Below are 24,823 nucleotides of genomic sequence, written 5' to 3'. Positions count from 1 at the left end.
TACCAAGAAGTGCATGTGACCATAGTAATGTCTGTAACAGATCAATTTATTGGTAACAATTACTGATTTGGTATAGCGTACTTCAGCAAATGGAGTAAAGAAAAGACATTTGAAAATCAAATCTAGCTAACAATTGCCATAAAAAGAAATAAATAGAAAATCATCTGAAATAAGGTCTAATATTTTCCCATATCCTATGAATACATAACATCTACAATATAAGTTAATCAATTGAAGCTACTCTATAAATACATCACCAGCATGCACAATACTGTAATATGGAGAATACTGGAGCAGTTCTCATCTTACACCCAAGAAACAAAATACTGTCATAGGCAAAAGAAACTGCAGATAGTGAAGTGAGGTGAATTCACAAAGCCCAAAGGGAGCCTTCTGCTAACAACCGTGGCTTCAGCTGCTCTCGTGCTTCCACAAGCCATTTCAGACGAGTAAGGCTGGAACCGTTTCTTGCAATCTACTTTTTTTTTTTGCTATGTGACTTCTGTGAATATAATCGCCGGCTCCAAACGGGAGCCCGTTGAGGTTATTATAGTGACCACAATACTGACACTAAGGATTAGGTGTCCAAAAACAGTTAATTTATTCAATAAAGCACATCATCAGCACATGATAGGGACAAGCTGCACTAAGTTTACTTGATGAACTTCTATTTAGTTACAGTATGACTGTGTGGCTTAGCTGGACACACACACCTGACACAAAGCAAAACAAAAGAACACTTTTGATTTTTTTTTTTTTCCTCTTCTCCATGTTATGCTCAATAACGGAGACAACCTGCTTTTCACTCAACGACCGTAGTGTGCTGCAACTAAAGATGTCACGTCAATACGCACGTATGTGGACAGACACCCCGAGAAGCCGCCGCCGCCGCCGCCGCATTTGTCAGCAGTATGCAAGCAAGGCCGTGACATTCAAGGTTACTGAAATTTTCCCTGTTTCGCGTCAAACTCAATTTCGGAATACTTCTGCCTTCCCTCGCTCGATGCAATTGAGACACCTCCGCTTCATTTGCACAATGACGCCCGCCGTCTCCGGCAGCCGTCTGGACGCTGGCTGGCGCCAAAGACGCGCCGCTTTCTCAATGGCGTTCAAGCAAATGCTGCAGAGGCTACCAAGAAGGAGAATTTTTTTTCTTTTTTTTCTTTTTTTTAAATAACTGTAGTTTATACCTCAAGCTAAGATCTTCTTTTCTCCTACTCGTTTCACTTTTAGTTTGTGGAAAAATAAAGAGCAGCGGCAGCCGCGTTAGTACCATTGGCTGCCATTGGATGTTCCACCTCTTCCCCCCCCACCCGCCGTTTAGCTTTAATTTCTAACTTTTTCAGTATTATTTTATTTTTGTCATTTGTGAGCGCGACTGTTGTGGTGTTTTTGGCAGAACGAGGTTGCAGGCTTCTTAGTTGTTGCCCTCGCCGCCCTCGTCGTCCTGCTGGTCGCTTGTCCACAGCGTCAAGTTGTCTCGTAGCAGCTGCATGATGAGAGTGGAGTCTTTGTAGGAGTCCTCGTTGAGGGTGTCCAGCTCGGCGATGGCGTCGTCGAAGGCGGTCTTGGCCAGGTGGCACGCTTGCTCCGGGGCGTTCTGGATCTCGTAGTAGAAGACGGAGTAGTTGAGAGCCAAGCCCAGGCGGATGGGGTGAGTGGGCTGCATGTGCTCCTTGCTGATCTCGTGGGCCTCGTTGTAGGACTTCTCGGAGGATTCCACCACGGCGGCTCGCTTCTCGCCGGTGGCCACCTCGGCCAGGTAGCGGTAGTAGTCGCCCTTCATCTTCAGGTAGAACACCTTGCTCTCGTGCTGCGTCTCGTTGCAGTTCTTGATCAGGAAGTTGTCGAGGAGGTTGAGCACATCCTGGCAAACCGTCTCCAGCTCCTTCTCGATTTTTTCCCGGTAGGCCCGCACCATCTCGATCTTCTTCTCGTTACCGTCGGCGGACGTCTTCTGCTCGATGCTAGAAATGACGCGCCAGGACGAGCGCCTGGCGCCGACCACGTTCTTGTAGGCCACGGAGAGAAGGTTCCTCTCTTCGTTGGAAAGTGCTTCGTTCAGTTCTGTGACCTGACAGACAAAATGAGTTGGATGAGTTGAGCAGGAGCAAATTGAGTATTTTTTATTTATTTTGTTTTTTCAAATGCTCTTTCAAGCCACCGGAAACCACGCCTTCCGTTTCACTGACATCATCGTCTGTGATGAATGCTGATTGGCTGTCGTCATCGTTCTCCGCTTGTTTTGTGCTGTTTTGACGGATGGGCCCGTCCGTGTCTGTCTAAGGGATTTAATCCTTTATAGCCTACTGGGACCTCGCCACAGAGGAGTCTTTAGACCTTTTCAGAGTGTAAAGCCTTTCTTTTTTCACCACCAAATTCTGTTCCATTAGCAAAGCGGGAAAGGGGAGGGGGGTGAACTTTGCTCTTTAGGTCTATACTCGAAACAATGTTACCCAAAACAACTTGGTGCTTTTACTGGTATTGTGTTAATGGAAAAGCACATGTTTGTGACTTCAGAGATGACAAGTGGGGTTTTCTTTTCTCTCAATGTCAAGCCATGAGTCTTCACATTTGTCCATCTGATTCTCTTCTTAAGACAAATATGTGTAACGTGATTGAAGTCTTTGCTAAGAAGGTAAAGGCTTTTGTCTGCTGGCTGAGCTGTGCTTTGCAGTGACGGTACCTGTAACCGAGCGAAAGTAGGAGGAAAAGGTAATCTGATGCTACGAGCGCCTGTTTCCATAGCAACTGCAAAATCTTATCCCTGATCTAATCTCTAGTGGAAAGGATGCTGACATGGCTGTCGGTGTGGACAAAGCTGCAGCGGGCAGCCGTGTGGGTGGGAATCCCTGCAAATCAACCAATTTCAGATTTTTTGTCATATTGGCTTTTTCAGGATTCAGATGCTAAAGCTCGAGAAACCTGAAAGCCAAAATGTGGTGGAGAATCAAAGTAAATATACATTGTATGTTCCTATTGAACACAATTTAGATTGCATTAGTACTCAAATAATGCAGACTGCTACATTATTTTTTTTTTTTTTAATGCTTTATTTCAATACCAACACGTGCGTTAGCATATCAAAAACCATTTTGGTTCCTTTCCTTTTAGTTAAACATTAACTTGGAGAGGCAGGTTTATCCAGTAATAAGTCAACTATTGTTCACTTTGGCATTGCGTTACATAAAACTCAAGATAGACCTAAACCACAGGTGTCAAACTCAAGGCCCGGGGGCCAGATACGGCCCACCACATCATTTTATGTGGCCCGCGAAGACAAATTGTGCATCAAATTCGTGTGTCATTACTAGAATTGTAAATTGTCTTCACTTTTAATAATATCTGTTTTTTTAAATCTTTGACCAGTTTTTACTCATCCGATTTGAAAACGAGTTATTTGTCAGTTTGTTTTTTAGCTTTTACTGTATATAATATTAGGTGCTCATAATGGCCCTCCGAAAGAAGCTATGACTACAATGCGGCCCGCAAAAAAAATGTTTGACACCCCTGACCTAAACTCTTAAATATTTTATAAATCCGTGACAAAACTGATGACTCTGTTTTTAATAGTACCATTTTTATCTTTCAACGCAATATGACGTTCCTTTGTGCAGAGCCTTATCAATAATCCGAATGACCTCTATACTGCAAGAATATAAAGGCAGGAAAACAATAAAATGACATCAATTCCATAATGAACTGACTTCCGAGCAGAGAGGAAAGTCACCCAACCCCCCATCGCTCATTGTGGAAGCACATCAACATCATACTGCCCTTAAATTACAAATCACAGAAATACGGAAAGAATGAGCCGGCGCTGAAGCCGCGAGCTTTAGAAAAAACAACATGGCGAGGGTGAGCAGGAAGCCACGCTGCCTCTATGACAATAGCGCTCTGTCTGTCTACCCATAATGCTCATCAATTGTGCCTGCTCTCGTCCTTACACACCCGAATCTCCAAACAACCAAGGATAATTGATAACTTTTTGACAGCTCTCTTTGGTCATTAATGTATACTGGAAACACTGACCAGCGTTTCACGTTTCATTCATTGAGGTTTTGATTCACATAGCAAAGGCGTGGAAAGGTCTTCCAACTCTGCCATTTCTGTCTTCTTACTCTGTGGCCTTCCTTGCTCATTTGCTCCAAGTCTGGAGGCTCTTCTAAGTTGATGTGACAAGCCCCCCTGCTGACCCTCTTTTCAAGCAGCAGAGCACAAAGGCGCAGCGGACTACCTGACGTCACTGGCGGCGTGAATAGGGATTGTTGCTTTAGCCACAAAGAGCGAAGAAGAGGGGAGGGGCGGAGCACACCAGAGTTGGGATGCTGCTCAAGTGTCACTTTGTTGCCATGTACAACGCTAGTATAGTTGTTGGGCAGATCAAATATTTTAAATGTGTGTAGGAAAGGAGAGGAAGTCTCGGTCAAGAGGATCACAAACACTTGCATACAAGGTCGGATTATTACTTTATATGAGTCACGACTTTAAAGAAATTAGATTAGTGCGGAAATCAGTGTACTGCTTGCAGTCTGAAGAAAGAGGGAGATGTGGGAGGAAAAAAAAAAGCTGAGATTCAAACCCAGATCTTCTGACTATGAGGGAATTACTTCTGGATATGTTCATTATGCGTCAGCAAATTTTCATTTGAGATGGCTTTGTGTTTTTCATTCCAAAAACGTCTTGTGTTTTTCAGATATTCATTTTTTATCTAGAAAAGCTTGCACAATATGGAGTATGTGAATGTCTAATTGAAATTTTATTGGTGTATTTTTTATTTTTTTTAGCTCATTTGTGGCTTAAAATTTTCCATCATTGCTTTATTTCAAGTTCTCTTCGCGCCGTTTGTGTAAAGATGTGCTAAATCAAGATATGAATGCTACCATTGATTCCTTTTGGACTTTTGAATTTCTGTTGGACTTTGTTTGCTTTAAGGGCGTGCCGGGTGAATTTATTGTTTCTTTATCATCCATTGTGTGTCTGCATTTTGCAACTGTTCAATTTCAAGACTGTTTATGATCTTAGTACCAAATTGAGCTATCAGGAGGGCAGCCAAAAAAGGGTCTGCATGGGGTCTTTGTCCCCACACCACTGAACCTCAATAGAAGTTCAATTGCATGCATGAAAGAATACGTAATTTGTGCAATCATCTGAAAACACATAGCGGTAAAGCTTGCCTTGTTATGCCTTCTTCTTCGAGGAAATTGTGTTCTGTTCTGTAATTGTCCCTAAAACACAGCCAATGTCATTAGACAAGTAGCCAACAGATGAACATAGTTTGCGGCTCTTGTCCCTGAATCCCAAAGTTGACCAGCCTCAGTTTTTGTTTTGAGTAAAGGCGGTTGCCATGTCCACAGCGGCAAGGGATTCCCCACTTTAAATGATGGGTGAGGCTGCAGAGTGCAGACACACCCCTTCCTTCTGCCCATGCAGTGCTGCAGAGAAGACACTGGCACACCGACCGCTTTCACTCTGACTCTGCATAAATGGGACGGGGTGGAGCCACAGTCCTTGGAACGTTATGGACAATTACCATAGCAACACCTGACATGCTGAAGATAGGCTTTTTTTTTTTCTTCCCATATATTAGGTTCTTGTACTAGCAGGGTTGCTGTAGGATTAAAAAAAAATAATAATAATAAATATATTCACAGGAATAATAAAGCATGCCTATCTGCATTTATCTACTTCCTTCAAAATCCTTGCAAGTACAGTAGCTACTGTAGTCGCCCAGACAATATGCTGCTCGTGAAATGGTGCACTACGGATGAGCCTGTGCTGCATCTTGCCAGATGCTGCGGCACGCCTCTGTGCGGACCTACTGAATGGCTGCAGGGCCGAGAAAGGCCGAAGGTGCACGAATATGCGGTTGCCGAATCCGCCAAATCGATGATTAATGCAGTTGCGCTTTTCGTCATGCGACAGTTCGACCGTTTTTGCTGCAATATGACAATTAAGAGAGCTGGAGGTGGGGAGGGAGGGAGGGGGTGCTGCGCGTCCAGCGGTCCACCAACACCCACGTCTACAAAAAAAAAAGGGGCGCTTATCTTGCGCGCATCTGCGCCAGAATCGATTGCGATCAACCTTGAGCCAAAATTGCGCTTCGTAATGCGTCAAACCCGCACCCGTCGTGAAAAAGCGCTAAATCCTATTTAATCGATACACGTAAACGCGATTCTTTGACGCGGTATTGGTGATCGGCGCACCAGCACCTCTAACGATATTCGATGAGGTGTCATTGTAAAAAATTACATTAGACGTCGATTCATGTTGTCACTATTGGGTGGTGATGGTTTGAAAGTGAGCGTGGGGGGGCGGGGGGGTGCTGCCTACACGACCACGCACGCACACAGACCGTAAAAAGGGAGCCTGGCAGAAAGGCACCGCCCCAAGATCAAGCGGTCCGCATTCTCACGACCACAGACCGCTACCAGAACTATTAATACTCCAAATGAATGACTGAACCCCAAATGAGCCAAATCGTAGCGCGGTGTTCTCCCCTTCTAGAATTATGACAAGAGTAGAATCCGAACGGGGTCTTCATGGGCCTTGCAAGCCCCCCTTATCCAAATAACATTATCCAAATCGTAATTTTTCCGCATGCTCACGTTTTTTATTTAAATCATTATTAAAATTGCGTTTTTTAATTGTAACCTTCATCCACTAATTGTGTGTGGGTTATTCCGTTATGTCTGATCATGACAAGACACCTTGCGCTCTTGCCCAGCCAGGCAAGATCTTTCATGGGCGTGCTTTTGCTCCAATGCGCATGCACATGTATGCGTACGGGGAAAATGAATGACATATCAAGCAAAGGAAAAAAAAGTAAAGGTCAATTCCGAGAAGGGCTACTTACCGACTTCATGGCAGCTGCCATATCGTCATATCGCTCAGCTTGCTCGGCCAGCCTGGCCTTCTGCACCAGTTGCTCGCGGTCCACCATGTTGGATGTTGAGCTTGCTGTCGTTATATGGAACGTATTTCTATAGCTTACAAATGTGTCGCTGTGTGAGTGTGTCTTTTTTTTTCTTTTAAATGGAGACTGTAACGTTATGCGCTCCTCACGTCGCAGCTGCCGCCTGCCGTCTGACTGTGTGGGCCTTGCGGACGGGACACCCCTCCCACTCGAAGCACTTTCTACGGACTTGTCACCGCCCACCTGGGCGTGTCCTCGTGTCGTGATGTAACGGGCCTGGCATGGCAACCCCCCCCCCCCTCCCCTCCGCGCTACGTTACAATTCGTACAAGGTAACGAGAGCATTCCATGGTCAACCATCAAGAAGATAGTACAGGGTGTATTTAAAAATAAGATTTATTTTGACCAACTTCTTTTTATTGTTTTTGCAATACATGCATATTTGAGATTTAAAAAAAAAAAAGTATAATTTAATTTTCAAGGGAGGGAGCGATACACTATATTCACAAGCCAGTTATTTCTGCGTGCTTATACTTGCTCTTAGCATTGTTGTTATTCTTCTTTGCCCTTTTACATTCTTCCATGTGGTACATTCGCTGTCATTTATAGTTTTAGAGAGAAATATCGAATTTGAAAACTAGGGCGGATACAAAAACTTTTCTTCTCCTAGTGAATTGTAAAGTGCTTAATAGACATTGGACGTTACCATTCCGAGGTGTCGTTTTATTTTATCGTATATTGTCACTAGTTATTACGTGATGCATGAATTCCAACGGTAGCGGAATATTCCCGTTGCCACGTTACCGCTGTTATTTACATTTTGTACACAAGTCCAGTATTGCTGCAATGACTCGACCTATTCGGTTATGATTTAAAATCATAATGGTGAACAGGTGACACCGGCATCTTCTGAGTGGTCACAGTTGTGCACGTTCCAGGATATATGAGAGCAATTCCTCAGGGAGACTTCGCTACCGTTGCACTTGAGATTGTCCAATAGGATTGTTCCCGTTCCTTGACCAAAGTGGGCTTCCCCCCACGCCGCAATGGCCTCCCCACACCCGAGCTGGCGGCACACGACCTTGGCATCGGGGATGTCCCATGCATCGTCACACACGGTGCCCCATCCAGAATTTAAGTACATCTCCAAGCGACCTTCGCATTCATGCTGACCATCGACCAGCCTCAGTGTTCCTACAGAAAGAAAAATAGTTTAATAGTCAAGCATTAATATTTTTTCTTTATACTATGTCAATGAAATGTAGACTTGCCTTCAGGCATGGAGGTGGTGGGGTCGTCGGTGGCTGTGTCATCTATTATGCTAAAATCACGGGCAAATCCACTGAAGGGTATAGCCGCTGGAAAAAAGAACAGATGTGCAAACATTGAGTGTTGATCTCTCATCTCCCTGACCAATTTTATTTGCAGTTTCTTTTAAACACATTTGATTTAAAGTCAAGCCTTACGTGTACAAATAACTCCAGCATCCTCATGATGGCCACAGTTGTGTTGCCCCACACCGGAATGGATGCACCTAGACAGATGTGTTTCTTCACCAGTACAATGTACATTATCCAGCAGGATGGGACCGGAACCGTAGCCAAAATAGGCCTGTGATTTGGCTTCAAGAGCCATGCCGCAGCCCAGCTGCCTACATACCACTACAGCATTGGCCATATGCCAGCCATCATCGCAAACTGTGCCCCATACGTTATTGTACTGCACTTCCACGCGACCCTGGCAGCTGTCGTATCCATTCACCACACGAATAGCCATTGGAGCTGCACAGAAACACAAATCTTTTTTAATTGTAATTCAGCGGGTACAGTTAAAATTAAGCATATCGTCACACCAGCTAGACAAGTACCTTTTGTTTGAGGAGCAGTCTGAATACTTGTCATGAGTTCTGTAGCTGTGACATCAACATTTGTTGCTGGAAAAAAAAAAGATCCAAATATAACAGCATAGTGTTATGTTTATACAGTGCAAGAAACTTAGGGGAGAAATGTCTCCCTCTGTTGGTCACCAACATCATGCACATCATTCTAGTTCATTCTTCGTTCATAGCTGCGTGGGCACTACCGATGCGATTAAAGAAATATAATTTTTTGCTGCACTACACTTTATCACTTTTGTACATGTAACATTTTTGCTTGCCATTGTCTTGTGATCACCTGTATTGTAGTTGAATAATCTTTGGCAGAATTCAGTTAAAATTATTTTCATATGGAACATGCTCATACTGTGCATCATAGTAAATGCAATGTATTGAAATACACTATAATTGTGCACGCAAATATTATACCTGCTGTTTCCTGCGTGGTCCGGGTGGACCCAAGACTTTCAGTGAATGGGTAAACTGGAGGCACAGTTGGGGTGGGTCCTGTACCTAAGTAGGCAACAGTTTTAAGTATTTATAAATGTATGATAAGTTATTACATACATTTTGTGATATTGTACATGCAAGATGTGTAATAACATACCAGAGCAGGTGATGCCAGCATCTTCATGATGCCCACAGTTGTGGTTGCTCCAACCAAGGTTTGCACATTGAGCAAGTTGCTCCTCACTGCCAATGCAGTTGATGTTGTCCAGAAGAATATGGCCGGTGCCGTAACCAAAGTAGGAGTTGGTGTGAGCCGACACGACTTGGCCACAACCTAACTGGCGGCAAACGACTTCAGCCTCCCTGGCATCCCAATCATCATCGCACACTGTCCCCCAGCGTCCCTTGTAGTAGATCTCCACCCGGCCCTGGCAGGAGTCCTTTCCCTCCACAAGACGTACGGTGCCATCTAAAGCCGAGAACAGTTTTAGTGGGTGGGATATGTTTCGTGAAGAATTTGCAAAGTCATCACAAAACGATATCATAAAAATATTTTTTATGCCGCAGCGAATTTAATATAGGTAAGGCATTGCTTACCTAAGATTGCATTCTTGGGAGGTGCTGTTGTAATACCCCCTGATGCTTTTGCTCCTACCACCAGTGGTTCTAACAGCAAAATAAAAAAAAAAATTAAAAAATCACATTTCATTCTCACAGCTCTGACGCTTCAACGTCACCATACTTTACCTCGACATTTGATGGACACATCCTCATAATGGTAACAGTTGTGTACGCCCCAGCCCAGACTGTCACAGTGACCCAGGTTTGTTTCCCAACCCTGGCAGTCCACATTATCCAGCACGATAGGTAGATAGGTTTGTCCATAGTGAGAGGTGCTACCCATAGCCACAGCCACTCCGCAGTCCAGCTGATGACACACAACTTGGGCATCCAGCATGTCCCAGTCATCGTCACACACGGTGCCCCAGTTCTCATTGTAGTAGACTTCCACGCGACCCTCGCACCTGTTAGGCCCATCTGTCAGTCGCACTTTGGACCAAAAAAAATAATAATTAGATCCCCTGTTTATGAGGATTATTCCAAATCGGGAAAATGAGCTCATCGAAATTCCTGTTGTCTGATATCATTCTTTTTATAATAAAAAAAAAAGCTGTCACCTGCATGCAAGTATTTTCTCCCTATGCAAACACCAACAACGATGTCTCATTTATCAACAAAAGTGTAACATATATTATTTTTGTTGGTAAAACAAAATTGTATCATGCTAAATGAAAAAAAATTAAGAAGGTGGATATTTTTCCATAACGAATTATTTGACTGGCTTGACAAAAAAAAAATTCTTGTCTTGTTATACTTTATCAATATTCTCCTGTATCTTATCCCGTGAAAAATGCTTCGTAAAATAGTGTTGAGCACATTTGGAAAGCCCAAGGCACTTTTTTAACCTAGCTGTTAACACTGACAGATAATATTCAGTATTCTATAGCATGGCCTAGATGTCGACACTTCCTTCCAGAACATGAGACTTGGTGGCAGGAGCATCTTGCATGCTTACCTTGGTAATGCTTCCTCATTGGGTATTGCTGCTCATTGGCTGAAAAAGAAATGAGGCAGTGAAAATATGAGCATTTTTTTTTTTGCTTTGTTATTTTGTTAGCGAAGATGTTTTTGCGTCCACCAATGAGATAACGCCTGAAGGCTTGTTTGGTTCCAACACCTCACAAAGACTTTCGAAGCATATTTGTATAGATCACATGATTCACACTCAATCTAGGTCATTTCACAGGCGTCTCCCTTTTGTTTACTCAGTGAAACTTGGATTTCACTTTTCACCACTGAGTATTCAAATTTCATAGGTGCGGAGAGTTTTTTTTTTTCAGGCAACAGCAATTTTGCATTTTGCATCATTTATATTCCACAAACGAAAGATTAATCAGATCATATAAATTGGGCTGCATACAACATATTATTACAAATATATTTTTTTTTTGGTTTGACTTCCCCTTTAATAAACACCAGAATATTATCAAGTTACTTACTAGGTGCAGCACGTCTACTTATTTTGATGTCTCCTGAAAATAGAGTACAGCACATGTCAACAAATTAGAAATATAACAAGCATAATGAATATTTGGCACGTACTCACCTAATCGCGAGAGCACACCGAGCGCCACCAAAACAAGCGATCCAAGCAAGGTCACCAGCAGACACAAAGTCGGGTTCCAGCACTTGCATAGGCTCTCCACAACACGCTGTCCTCGCATGGCTGCCTGAATGACCATCCGATGCCTGCAATACATTCATACGGACACTGTCCCTCTCAGAAATCAACAAAGTATATCATACAGCAAACAGGTCTTTATGGCCTAGTTCCATTGTAGTCTAATTATAGTATTGGATTGTTTTCTCTAATGAGCCTGCAGCAATATTGATGGTGGGCTGACGAATGGAAATGTGCTCCAAAAACCAGTCATCCCATAAAATGCAAAGGGGGTGGAGGGAAATTAATGCAAATGTTTAGTTTAGCTTTAGGGAGGGGGGGGCAGGTGGCACCTGTGTTGTGGATTTCCGTATTGAAGGGGGATTCCCTTGAGACAAAGAATTTTGGGATTCACAGACAATCACTCAGTAATCGCAGGGAGATAGTGACAATGTGATGACTGACCATTGCTCAAATCATCTTTTCATGCAAGTAGAAAGTGACAAAGGGAAACATATGCAATCTGACTTTTCCATTTGTCTTGACAGAAGAGTTCCTTTGGTCCATGAAATGTTTGTTGGCATCACGAGCTCACAATGTGGTGTGTCTCATCTTCAGGACACTTGGTAGATTTCCCCCCTGACCTTACACAGGAATGCGTATTAGAGGAGAATTTGATATTGGTCCCTGGAGATAGTGGACATTCCGAGCCAAGGGGGCACAAAAAGACATTTCTGCTTTCTATGGCTCCCATGCTCAGGCCTAAAGACTGCTTCCTGTAATCTGTCACTAAAACGCTTGAGCAGCCGATGACACGGCAGGGCTGCCTCTCATCTCCTCTTAAGCCACTCTCTCCCTCATCTCAAGTATGTTTTGGACAATTGCGAGGACAAGAGTTGGCCACTACGCGAGTCAAACATGAGTCTGGTGATCATTTTTATTTAATGTTCATTCCAATATTATTTGCAAAAACGAACCGTCACGTGGGACAATTGTTTTAGTTATGAAAGAGGAAAAATGTCTCGTCATAATAGGATATACGATGCATCCACTTGGGAATAATGTTACCTTTTGTGTCACCTGTGCTTCCCCTCCCTTCTCATTTCCCAATCCTGAGAAATAGCTAGAAAATCTCATCACGACAAACAATTCATTGAATTGTCAATACGGAGGAATTCAAATAAATAATAAGCATCTTAATGGAACTTTACCAACCATATCATGTAAAATGTGCATTTATTAAAAAAAAAAAAAAAATCAACCGCTGTTCTGTGTTAAAAAAAGAAAGAGTCAATATGATTATACTTTTATAACCTTGACAAATTGTAAGTAATTTAAAGAGCACATACCTGTTGTGAGAATCTATGGGGTCACTCAAGTTTTCTGAAAATGCAAATAGTTGTCCACCCGCAAAATACTTTTGAAGAATATTTTAAGGCTCAGTTGGCATTCCCAAATTGTGCTTTGTCTAAAAAGTGGCTCGACAATGTTCAAACCATCAGCAGTTTATGTTTTAGGTCTTTCATCTCCTCAGCTTGGTCTCACAATAAAAATCTGGCTTCAATGACAGATTACATGAAACAATAAATAGCTCATCATGTCCAACACCCCGCCTATGCGCCTATGGTTAAAAAGCAGGAGGGGCAAAAAAAAAAAGACAAAGAATGGAAGCTCAAGCTTCATTGATGTCCCTGCATCTCCTGTTTCAGGTAAAGCTCCGTCATAGTCATGTCCCACTCACTTGTGTACAATCCCATTGGGAGATTGCAGTTCCATCCTGTGGTGGGTGTGTCTTTCTTCTCTTGCATGTTGATGTACAGTATGTGTGTGATGGGCTGGCTTTCAGATTCATTTAGGAATAATTTCTACTTCAGACTTCATTTCCCAAACTGCCCCACAGTTTTTTAATTAAGAGCAATTTAATTTGGAAATTGGATTCTTCCATGAATTCGGTAGTTTTTATGGCTATATATTTTATGAAAGGAATTTCACTAGAGAATCAGTCAAAGCTTTATGTCATGACTTGTCCTCCTCCCAACGCATTCAGAACTTTTGTTACCAGGTTTGGAAGGTCTTGAGTTGAAATTTGACATGTCCAGTAGTTGCGCAACTTCCTGACACCTTTTGTCATTGCATAGCTGGGTCATAGTAAAAAGATGCAGTGAAATAACATGTGTGACACAGATTACTTTATCTGTTCTGCAAGAAATTTGATACCTGACTCTCCTCAAATCCCTGGACACACACCTTATTTTAGAATATGGTGACGTTACTGTTATGTAACAGCTAGGATATTATGTTTATGTTGAACTTGAAACATTAAAAAACATTGCTGGTTTATTTTTTAAATTATAGCTACAGTAATAAATATTTTTGTATATTGTGAATGAAGAATAACCTGCACTGACATCTTATCAACACTAGTGGTCCTCATTCTCCACACGTCGCCTGAATTTATGTTGCCTTCAGGATAATCGGTAATATAAACTTCCGAGAAGGCTGGGGGCTCTCCTAAACGCCGGAGGGTACCTGAAGGCAGCACTGCCCCTGGACGGTCCAGACGGTTGACATGTTCCTTACGGATAAACAAATGTATGGTTCCAAGGATCTTTTTGAGTTAACTGTGTCACTTGTGCACATAGTTTGAATGTCGGCGAATTTATCCAAAGCCAAGTAACGTATCCGCTATGAGGTAAGTTTGCTTGAACTTGCGGTCAGACAATTCTGACAATTGGCTAATCAACGCATTAAAGTTAGCTCGGAATTCCTACTTCCATAGTCCCAAGAGCGTTATCGTTCTCTTTATTTCATTTGTAAAATCCAATAGTTTATCTTGATATAGTTTTGCTACTCGTGTAAGCTAATTAAATAGCAGACGACAAATGGCGATGTAATACGAAGCGTCTCCGTCTGTCTGGATGTTGCAAACCATTCTGACGTTTACAGTCGCACTGTTGTTCATTACATTGTTTTTTTGAATATCTTATTACTTTGCATCATCACCTGTTGCATTTATGGATTAACATTAGTTCGACGTTTGTGTTAGTTAAATTAACTCACTTTTGTCTTCATCGGCTAGTAAACTAGTTGGGCATGGCTTTCAGCTGCAGAAAAAAAAATCATCCTGAAAAATTCCTTTTAAATTAATTGGTAATATTTTCAATCATTTCATTTGTGGTAACTGGAACATCAGACATTTGTAAAGGAAAAATAGTTGCTACAGCTCATGAATTTGAGATCATTCTAATGTGTAAATTGTAATATTGTCTTCTTACCCGTCATAAATTCTTTTATAAATAGCACTTATTGTCATACCATTTTTCTGTACTCTACATTCTTCTCTCTCATCATTCCAGTGTCCTGCTGTGACAACTGCATGCTGCATGTCTCATATAAAGTGTCCATCACCCACCTCTTTAAAGATTTGCCTGTGAATGCTGTGCCGTGACATAATGAGAAAAGGCGGCGATAACCCTCTGCTATTATCGTCCAAGAAACCTTACCACGGCCAGACAAACTATGGACCACATCTAGAAACAGCACATTCTGTCTTGGAAGTGGAGGATGAAGAGATAAGGCAGGAGGTGACTTCCAGACGTGCATGGCGAAAAAACACACACTCCAGCACACCGCAGTTTCTCTTTCAAGACAGTGGGCCATACAGTAAGATTGAGGCCAAGAGCTCTGCACGCAAAACACGATTGAATCTGGAGCAGCTGCTGCTGATGCTGTCTGGGAAGATAAATAGTGAGCAGGGAGTCTATAAATTGCATAGGCAGGAATTGGAGCTGGAAAAAGCCATCATCCTCTGCCACCTGCTAGAAACCCACCAAGATTTTATACATAAAAGACACATTGCAAGACAATTAACCCAAGATGGCGGGAGCTTCCATGTAAATCACTCCAGGACCTCCAAAATTGACCCTTGTTTATCCAAGAAGAACAGCAAACTGGACCACCCGGTACAATCTGCAGCAAGCAGTGACTTGTGTTTAGATGACACCACCAGTGGAGCAGTGGACACCTGTTGGAGCAGTGCTCTAAAAATTCAGCACCCTCCAAACACTCCTTGTGCACATTGCAACGACCAGGCCCCCTACCACACAGAGTCAACTGGCGCAAATGGGTCCCCTCCCTCCAAATGCATGGACGGAAACATGGAGGTAAGTGTCTTCATATTTTCACATTGCACCATGAGCTATTTGATTGATGATGTAAGTCTGAATAGTAGTCTGACTTAAAATAAAATAAGCAAATAATTTAACATTCCAAAGAAGTGGCTTGAATTGCCTAATGAGGGCGCTCGTACAATTTTAGAGTTGTGCTTTGACGTTGAGGTCCTGTGGTCATGTGGTCAGAGTTTTCCCAAAGTGGACTTTTGCTCTCGGTCACGTCTGGCCAGTCATAACAACATAACTGGGAGGAGCAATGTTGCAAAGTGTCTATTTTTATGTGCCAGCTCGCTTTACGGATTGTGCATGATAAAGCGCTTTTGCTAAAAACAAATCTTGCCCAAAGGTCTCTAAAAGGGTCTTAGAATTGCTACACACAGGAAAAAAAAAAAAAATATATATATATATATATATATATTAATGATAACATTTGATTTGATCTGATGACATTACATTTATTTGGCTGCTATACATATTTTCATAATTATTTTTATATATTCCAATAGACAAACATATTGCCCATTCATATTGTGAGAAACAATGTAATCATAATTAATTTTCACCAGAGCGGTCTTAAAAAAAAACTTCTTTCTAATCACAAAGACTCAGCGCCTTGGCAGGCGTACTAATTAATTTTCCACGTGTGAAACGGCAGCTACACATTAGAATTAGTTCCACTTGCTAAAGTGCGTGTCGCATGCAACCTCCCTCCTCTGCGTTGCAGTCCGTGTTGCCTCTTGAACAATCAATAGGGAGCCAACATCATTCCAGCGTCATCTCCATGGAAACGCGCTATAGTGGCTCTTATGATTGGGCACTGGCTGAACGCTTGCCTTTTTGTGATAGGGTGAGGAGGACGTCTTCCCTCCCTTCCTCGCCACCCCCTCCTCTCAATGACAACCCCCCCGTTTCATATGCTCATTTTTCCAATCGTCCTTTTTCTTCACCTTTATGGCGCTGGAAACAACACGAGTTGTGTGGTCTGGCAGCAGGAGGCAGCCCCGATGCGCACGGATTCTTAACGGACTAGCTCAACTACCACGGACAGCTCAGCCTTCCGCACTAGGGACCTGTTAGTTCGGGTCCGCTTGTATTTTCGATCTTGTTTGCTGTTTTATTCTGGACCTATATGCAACGTTTAAACATGACATGCCGGTCTTGTTTTTTGGGAGGCTATTAGGCCAAAGATGCTAAGGTATGGGTGGAGAATTTTAGCACAGCGTTACTCCAAGAATATTTTGGAGTCCGTAATCAATTTGCCATTGGAAACCAATGCCAAATAATGTTTCTGAAGACGTCATTACTCGGAGAAGGACAACACCTTTTGTCTTTAAATGACGTGATACGGGAATTGTAAGCATCATCTGTTCTTTTTGACGGAGAGCGATGTATGATCTGTGGGCTCGGCCAGAGCCGCCCGAGCAGACGTTTGTAAATACGCAGTGCCGCCAGGAGAGCCAAACTCTCGAGCAAACGCAACAAGAGTTGAGGAAATCGGAAGAGCAGAAAGATTCGGGTCAAGGAGACAAGAGCGTGCCCGCCTCCGTTTGTGTCCCGTCAAAGTCGTTATTAGGAAAGAGGCACCACTCGCTCTATGAAAACCTAAATGGTTTTGGAGCAGAAGGAGATCACAAGGTATGTACTTTTGGTGTTGTCTTGCCCTCCAATTTTAGTGGACAGCAAAAAATGTTAGCTTTTGGTTTAGCTGTTTATCAAAAACTTCTGATTTTTATCAAATGTAACTGTTGTCCCAAACTCTGGGAATGGACCTTTACAAATTACTCTTGGCCCACATTTGCTAGAAGAAGAGCATTTCAAAGAAACCAAATTGGCCTGCAATTGATAGAGCAGAGTGTCACATGGCGCCAGAGTCATTTCAAGATGGATATTTTCTCCAGCCTCATATGATCTGGATACAAGTGGTGGCCGTGTTCCTACAGGACAATCGTGTCGTGACATCATTAACAACCTTGTGTAACGATTGAGTGCAACAATATTCTTTGAGTTGGCTACCAAGCTCATGTTGAGACCCTTGTTTCAAGAGTTTATTTACATAAACTAGCTTGTTCCCACAATCCAGCTTTTACTGGATAGGTCAAAGGTAGAGACAAATAAATGCCAGCACTGCACATCTCAATTTGACCTACTTTGTACCTTTGAGAGCAGAAAGTGGATCATTCTAGTTTTGTATAGAAGCTCATTATCACACTTTACCCTTTTTTTTTTTTTGCTCGAACTGTCTAACACAAATCTAAAAGCACGTGTTGTTTCAAATATTTAGTGAATACATTTTATTTATTTCCCAAATGGTTTTACGCCCACATGGTTCGTGCATATTTACATGTTATGACATTATGAATAATTGATAGATGAAGGTGCGGCTATTCTCTGGCGTATTTAAATGTCTCAACCAGCAGCCCCCAAGTCACCCCACTGTCTAGCTGTCTGCTTACAAAGCCTATCCATGGTCTCAACGGAACAGAGGTCATGCACTGCTTTCATTGTCCAATGCAAATGCAGTCATGGTGTCAACGTCATAGTGTAGTTATTTACAAGTGTATGTACTACTACCACTCATCCCTTTTTAGATTGGTCTACTTTTTTTTAAAGCACTGCTTAAAAAAAGAGCATTTTATATTTACTGTAGGAGTTGGACGTAGCACAGTGTAGCTTTCTATTTCTTTTTGTCTGGCAACGTAATTGCTGGAGCAGGCCACCATTTTTCATCTGTGCTCCTGGGTGGTGTGGAATTCTTCCTTTTTTTTAACACTTCTCTAAAAGGAGTAATCTGACGCCTATTTATTTATCTATTTATGTTTTTATTTTTTTTACTTATTTATTATTTATAACAAGCTAACGCCTTAATAATAATAATAATAATCCCAGGAGGCCTCAGGGGAATTTTTAATGTTTTTAATCAAGGTACCCTGCAGATGTGCTAATGGTTTGTAATGACTTTCTGCCAATAGTTTGGTGTAAAATGGGCTCAACTGCCTGTAGTAGAGATATCCACACTATATATCATAGATAGATAAAGACACTAAAACCAGATAACATATTTTATTTCTTTATTTATTATTTAGTAGGTGCTTGCAGGGGATGGAGGTTGCTTACCTCTTGGGGGGATAAAAGCAATCTGTTATGTTGGCTCTTTGTTCTCTTGCTGCTTTAAGCAGACCCCCCATCATTCGATAGCACCCCAGGCAGGGCTAGGAAATGCAGGAGATGACACCTCAATTGAGCCCCTGCACTAGAGCCACAGCTGATGCAAAGCTGACTTGAGATTTTTTTTTTCTCCCAGAAGTAAATGTCCCTCTTAGGCCTCATCAGTAAAATCATTAAGCTGCCAACGCTAGCACAGCAAAGTCAGGGCAGTGAAAAATGTGCAAATTGTATTCTTTGCTGAGTCACTCCACACACATTCTAATGAAGCTTGGAAATTAACTTTTTATGGCCATTGCTTTTCTGTCACAGTCACAACTACTGAGATTCTCTGTAAAATGTTAACCCCATTATTGTGATGAGTGACTCTATTCTTCCAAACCATGGCAAAATATCACACCCTCGAAAACCACCCCATGTTTTTTTTTTTTTTTTTTTTTTTAAATCCCTTTCCTACATTATACCTGATCTCATTGCTCGGTGATTCAGCGCTCTCCGTCGTTGCAGCGTGGGTGCAAAGCTCTTCTTGCTGTTATGCTGACAGAGTGTGATCAGCCTATTGAGTCCATCTAATGAAAAGCCTGTCCAGTGATGATGCGTCAACTCCCCTTACTTAGCAAGTGTCATGGATGGATGCAGGGAAAAAAGCATTCATACCTCATTAAAAAAAAAAAAAAAAAAAAAATGCTTGTGATTATTGTGTACTCATATTTATTTCACAATATTTGTTCCAGAATGGTGCAGACTACCGCTTTCTGGTACGTCAGAACTTTGAACTATTGCGAGCGTTGGATGAACTTAAGAAGACATGCAGCATACTGAGGGAGGAAAATTGCCTTTTGGTAAGTTTTAATGACTGAAGATGACATAGCACATTGTATTAACACTTATTTTTGGATGTAGGCGTTGTGTGATGTCATTTGTTACGCCCATGTGTTTAGCGGAAGAGCAGTGCTCCAGAAACAGAGGAGAAGGTCCGACGCTTGAGGAGGAAGAACACGGAACTGGCAGTGCTTGCCAAAAGACTGGAGGAGAGGGCGCGCAAATTGCAGGAGGCTAACCTCAAAATGGTACGCTGCACAAATTTAACAGTCATGAACAGCCGCTTTGTCCTCACTCTCAACCAAAACGTCAAAATGGACTCCGAATCGACCTTGCGACCTCCTGTCGATATTCTGGAATTTAGAAGACAAGCACAATACCTTAATACTTGATCCTCGTAGGTGAGCGCTCCATCGCTGATAAGGCCCGGATCAGTGGAACACTACAAGAGGGCATTTGCACGACAACGAGCACGTGACCTGGCCCAGCATGCCGACGCACTCTTGTGCAAGGAGAAGGAGATTGCTGCGCTGCAGCAGAACTTCAGAGATCTGGAAGCACAACTTGGCACTGCTAACGTACTATGTCTCTTTTTATTTGCAATTTATTACCAACCATTCTTTCAACCATGATTGTTGTAATTAATCATTTTTTAATATTGTCAGCTCTTTTTTTTATTATATAATAATCGCATCTTGGAAAGTTGTACCCTGTTCTAACTCACCAGCCAGCACAGCCTCTGCTTTATGTAGACTCAAGTACGCCCTCTGCTGGACATTAATTGTACTGCTGTCAAAACTCACCATTAGGAGGAAAAAAAAACAGTTTCTTCCAAAAGTATTGGAACATTTTTATCTATTTCTTTACTTTTGCTGTGGACTGAAATCATCAGGGTTTGGTATTAAAACGTATTATTATTATGTATATTTATTTGTTTATTTTAGCCATGCATGTGTCTGTGCAGGGTTCTCCCGTCCCATCGGTCAGAGTGGAATTTGAGAAATTGCTCAGGGAGTCTCAGAGAGAAGTTCTCCGGCTTCAAAGGCAACTAGCCGTCACCTCAACCACCCAGCACCAAAATCAAAATCCCGATCCTGGTGGCCCGGAGAGGTGTGAGACACCTGCTCAGATGGTGGATGAAGAAGGGAAGGTAAAATAAAAAAAAAAAATCACTCCTTACAGTCCATACACGGCACAACTCTGCAAAATTGTGTTCCCAAGCTACTGCCATCGATTTGATTCTGTGGGATATGACATCATTCAAAAAATATTATGTCCGTCCTCCTGATGTGCTGTCCCAAAAGCATATTTCCAACCTCCAAATGAAAGCGAGGAAAGCGTATAACATTCAGGCCTGAATGTTTACGCTGGCATGCATGCTGTTTTGCCGCGTTATATAATGGCTTGTCGTTTGAGCCGATACTAATCTGCCACAAGCCATAATGAGATGATTCCCTTTCTCCAACTTGGACTTGATCAAAGATGCAAAACTCACACACGCTCTTGATCCTCACTACATTTCAGTCTATTCTATTCCTCAAACCCGTAGAATTGACGATATGTTGTCCACTGATTTTAGGAATCCGTTACATAATGTGGGCTTGGTGTGATTTACTATAGCAAAGTTAGTCAATGACACTACTTAACTATCTTTTTGTGACTTGTGGGGGGAAAAAAACTTCTGTGACTGAATAGAATTTTTTTTTTTTTTTTCTATGTTAGGTTTAGCATAGCATTAGGTCCTACATATGATATTCTTTTGACAGCGCACGTGTGTGTGTGATGTCCAGTCCCTCCCGGGAAGCTCAAATGAGAATGCCGATTGTGGTAATCTCTCCTTTTGTGGGCCGCATGCACACACGCACTGGCAGTGACACACGAACACCCAGAACGGGGCCATGTTGTGTGAACTCTAATCCCCTCTAACAACAGAATGGTACAGTCCAGTAATCCGCTCTCTGTTGCTGTGGCAGCGGTGAGAGGGGTTTTGGGTGCTAGGTAAGACTCCGGCCGCACCAAAGAGCCCTGCTCTGGATAACTAGCAGGCCCAGCGACAGGCTTGATGTTGCCTCCCATCACGCAAAAGGGGTAGGTCATCACATCGCTTTCTATTTCCATGCCAATTCTTCTCGGCTTACCTCCTTTTTGCTTCTCGGAGGTGACGTTTAAGTCATGCAAAAGTTCAAATTGCCATGACACATATCCGTGTCGCTATTGCTTAATGGGTGTTATTAAAGGCTGTCTCTCATGTTGGTCTCGTAGCTCATCCAACGTGAATTCCTGCAGAGCTGCTTGATTCAGGATTGACAACATTTTTGTGCATGTAAATGACACTTCAAATGCACAAGGGCAGTCAACAATCCAGTTCGATATCAATCCTTGAGACGTCAGTGATCGGGCATGTATATGCTCTGTATTAAAAAGAAAATCAACGGGCAGGCCAATCCATTAAGGTGCTTTTAAAAGAAGTGATCCAGTTACCCGTTTCAGTAGTCTGCAGGGATTACACCAATGTGCTTATGGCACTCGGGGACTGCTGAATGGTGGATGCACCAGGGCCCAGGTTGTTCTTGATCCTTTCCTTTGCATGGACCTCCTCCCCAGGGCGGACTGGAGTGAAGTGGAGACAGCCACTGCTGTGCGTCCAGAGATTTGGTTATGATCCTTTGGTTGTGTGGATGGACCAAAGCCCTTAGTAATGTTAATGTGGAGCATCATCATGACGTAAGGGCGAGAACGTGACAAGCCTCCAAACATTTCAGGCCCGTACAAATGGATCCACTTGAATGGATGAAGCCATTTTACACATTGTGTGATTCTTCGGACATCGGGTTAAATTTTTCACACGTGCAAGGACTGGAAATAAATACTGGAATCAGCAGTCTCAAAGGATTTTCATTCATTAATTTTGTTGAATTGTAAATCTTTGCTGGAAGTTGCTCAATGGCAACCTGCAGAATTGATCTCCTAAAAGCAAGAGACGAAGTACTGTTAAATCCATTCCTCTGCAGTGTTCTAAAAGCCGGAGGAGGAGCAGCAAAGTAGTAGCGATGTTGTGTGATCTGCTTTTTCCTACAAAATCAAACAACCGAAAGAAAGGCTTTGGAAAGTGGTGATTCTGCAATTTTTTTGCCTGGGGTTGTATTTAATCTGTTAGGTATTACGTAACCTTCTGCCTGCGTAGCCTTTTTGACAAACGGTGTCATTATTAGAAATGACATGGATGCTGATGGTATTTTGACAGTCTGCTCTTTTAAACAATTTGATCTTTTGGCTCATATGATGTGGCGTTGTAAATTTCTGCGTTCTTAATGGGGCTCACCACGGGGTTACAACAAAATCCATCATATTTAGATATTATTGAAATAAGCATCACATACATAGACATAAAGTTTTCCAAATGATTCAATCTAATATTAAATCTGATAATCAGTCACCCAAGATATGGGGGGGAAAGATAATTGATCATTTTGGTTAAATATGGTATGCTTCATACTTCTATTCTGACCCGATTTAGCTGTGTCTTGTATAGTGGATTCATTTTGGAACCCTTTCCACTTTTTTCTCATACAATTTGAGTAAATTTAATCTGCTGATTGATTGTAAAGGAAAGAAAATATTGATTCTTGAAGTGGGTCGGACCATATATCCTGAGAACCACCCATGTCAAAAGGCTGATCCTTGGCATCCCTTCTTCAGCGCTTGACCATTAGTAGCTTTAAACTCAAATCAGTGATTCTCATCTCCTGACAGCCTGAGAAGACAATTGTATAGTTTTATGGAAAGACCTGTCAGCAATTGCTGTCATTAAATGCTATCCCTCCTAATTCCAATGTAAACGCAGTCATGTTTCATGCTTGAGGGAATCCCTGTGGATTATTCATTGATTCCAGCCAGACAGCGGCTAAGGAGGCAAAGCTGATAATCTGTCACTCACAAATTGTGGGGTGTCATGTGTAGTGGAACTACACTTGGACACTTACTTCGGTGCTTTCAATTCATCATTCAAATACGTACGATGGATTTTTGTAATACTGTCAAAACCCTATTGAAGAAATTGATGAATGTGACCAATGGATGCTTCTCGTGTCAGGTTGTAGGAGAGACCCCGCCGCGTGTGCCGTTAGATGAATCTCCATCTAGGTGTGAGAAGACTCCCGGAGAGGAGGAGGAGGAGTCGGGGCTGCCAGTGACGCCCCCCCACCCGGGCCTCAGCCCGACTCCCTCCCAGGAGGAGAAAAATTCCCAGAAGCATCTTCACTATCTGGTCAGTAATTCCGATATCATAGATGTGTTTGTCAAATAAATGATTGAAGTCCCATGGCCTTAAAATAAGCTGATTTCTGCATTGCTGGCACTACATCTAAGCTGCATTTAGAATAATTAAATCATGCTAAGCTATCATGTGAGAATTCTAAAAGCAAATTGTAAATGAATTCTCATATATGATCCATGTTATTTGAATTGTGTTTTGTTTGTTGCCATTTTAGGAGAGTGAGCTGACAAAGAAGAGAAAAGAATGTGAAAATCTTGAGCATGAAGCAAAGAAGCGGCAGAAGAAATGCCTGGATTTGGTAAGTCATCTTTTTTTTTTTTTTTCTGACTTTCTGAAAGCTTTCAATCTGCATAATGCATTGAACCTAAAGTGAGATTGTTTGATTTGAGCCCTACCTGGTGTTTCTGTGGCAGGAGAGCCAGCTTGAGGATGAGCAGGGCAAAAATGAGAAGCTAGAGGAGGAGACATATCTCCTCAGGAGGAAGGCGCAGCTGCTCGACCAGGTTGGTGTCCGTCAAGTGTGGTATGATGCAATCCAGGTTAAGCAATAAATGGTGGAATTCTGTTTTCCAGACTCGAGTTGAGAATGACGATTTGAAGGAAGAACTCTCCAAAGTGAGCGCTCAACACAATTCAGTTCTCGAGGAGAACCAGAGACTCTGTGCCAAACTGGAGAACCTAGAGCAGGTCCTAAAGGTGTTCAGCGGGCCTTGAATTTTTTTTTTTTTAATAATTAAATTTGAATTGCTTTTTCACTGCTCACCACTAGTATATTTTGTCTCTCTGAGCAGCATATGCGAGAGGTCGCTGAGCGAAGGCAGCAGTTGGAATTGGAACATGAGCAGGCTCTGGCTATCCTTAAGTTCAAGCAGGATGAAATCAAACGCTTACAGCGAGTAAGAACTGTTGTTTTTGAAAAAGAGCTTTT

The 24,823-nt window shown here is 42.3% G+C and overlaps 3 protein-coding genes across 6 annotated transcripts in view; 1 reads left to right on the top strand and 2 right to left on the bottom strand.

The window, feature by feature from the left end:
• tspoap1 (TSPO associated protein 1) overlaps positions 1-24,823 on the top strand; it is a 40,692-nt gene that overhangs the window by 2,221 nt on the left and 13,648 nt on the right. For 2 of the 4 annotated variants that reach the window (XM_088398988.1, XM_088398986.1), the window contains exons 1-11: positions 13,976-14,155; positions 14,820-15,626; positions 19,532-19,639; positions 19,739-19,867; positions 20,021-20,197; positions 20,584-20,769; positions 23,713-23,886; positions 24,110-24,193; positions 24,309-24,398; positions 24,469-24,591; positions 24,687-24,791. In XM_088398988.1, coding sequence (XP_088255114.1) covers positions 14,898-15,626; positions 19,532-19,639; positions 19,739-19,867; positions 20,021-20,197; positions 20,584-20,769; positions 23,713-23,886; positions 24,110-24,193; positions 24,309-24,398; positions 24,469-24,591; positions 24,687-24,791 — 1,905 coding nt within the window. In that variant the 5' untranslated portion in view covers positions 13,976-14,155; positions 14,820-14,897. Of the gene's footprint in view, positions 1-13,975; positions 14,156-14,819; positions 15,627-19,531; positions 19,640-19,738; positions 19,868-20,020; positions 20,198-20,583; positions 20,770-23,712; positions 23,887-24,109; positions 24,194-24,308; positions 24,399-24,468; positions 24,592-24,686; positions 24,792-24,823 lie in introns of those variants that run through there. The other 2 variants (XM_088398987.1, XM_088398984.1) reach the window with 2 other exon arrangements.
• On the bottom strand, positions 26-7,115 carry ywhag1 (3-monooxygenase/tryptophan 5-monooxygenase activation protein, gamma polypeptide 1). Its single transcript, XM_088399007.1, has 2 exons — positions 6,857-7,115; positions 26-2,074 (listed from the first exon to the last, which is right to left on the bottom strand). Exons 1-2 carry the CDS (start codon positions 6,941-6,943, stop codon positions 1,418-1,420), a joined length of 744 nt encoding a protein of 247 aa, XP_088255133.1. The 5' UTR covers positions 6,944-7,115; the 3' UTR covers positions 26-1,417.
• Positions 7,295-11,582, bottom strand: ssc4d (scavenger receptor cysteine rich family member with 4 domains). The gene is made up of 11 exons (XM_088399003.1): positions 11,410-11,582; positions 11,303-11,335; positions 10,819-10,857; positions 9,990-10,292; positions 9,840-9,908; positions 9,400-9,711; positions 9,222-9,305; positions 8,784-8,849; positions 8,383-8,697; positions 8,188-8,274; positions 7,295-8,110 (listed from the first exon to the last, which is right to left on the bottom strand). Exons 1-11 carry the CDS (start codon positions 11,561-11,563, stop codon positions 7,794-7,796), a joined length of 1,779 nt encoding a protein of 592 aa, XP_088255129.1. The 5' UTR covers positions 11,564-11,582; the 3' UTR covers positions 7,295-7,793.

The sequence above is a fragment of the Syngnathus floridae genome, chromosome 15 (genome assembly GCF_059516105.1).
Source record: "Syngnathus floridae isolate MCC-2025c chromosome 15, RoL_Sflo_1.0, whole genome shotgun sequence".
In the NCBI taxonomy this organism is placed as follows: Eukaryota; Metazoa; Chordata; class Actinopteri; order Syngnathiformes; family Syngnathidae; genus Syngnathus; species Syngnathus floridae.
This window is presented reverse-complemented; position numbering and strand designations above follow the sequence as displayed.

Bases quoted from the DNA above. Each gene is read 5' to 3' on its own strand.
- ssc4d (XM_088399003.1), bottom strand. From the start codon at position 11,563: ATGTATTGCAGGCATCGGATGGTCATTCAGGCAGCCATGCGAGGACAG. The intron at 10,293-10,818 runs GTAAGCATGCAA...TTTGGTCCAAAG, and splicing joins AATGAGGAAGCATTACCAAG to TGCGACTGACAGATGGGCCT. The intron at 9,909-9,989 runs GTAAAGTATGGT...TTTTGCTGTTAG, and splicing joins TGTGTCCATCAAATGTCGAG to AACCACTGGTGGTAGGAGCA.
- ywhag1 (XM_088399007.1), bottom strand. From the start codon at position 6,943: ATGGTGGACCGCGAGCAACTGGTGCAGAAGGCCAGGCTGGCCGAGCAA. The intron at 2,075-6,856 runs GTAAGTAGCCCT...TTTGTCTGTCAG, and splicing joins TGGCAGCTGCCATGAAGTCG to GTCACAGAACTGAACGAAGC.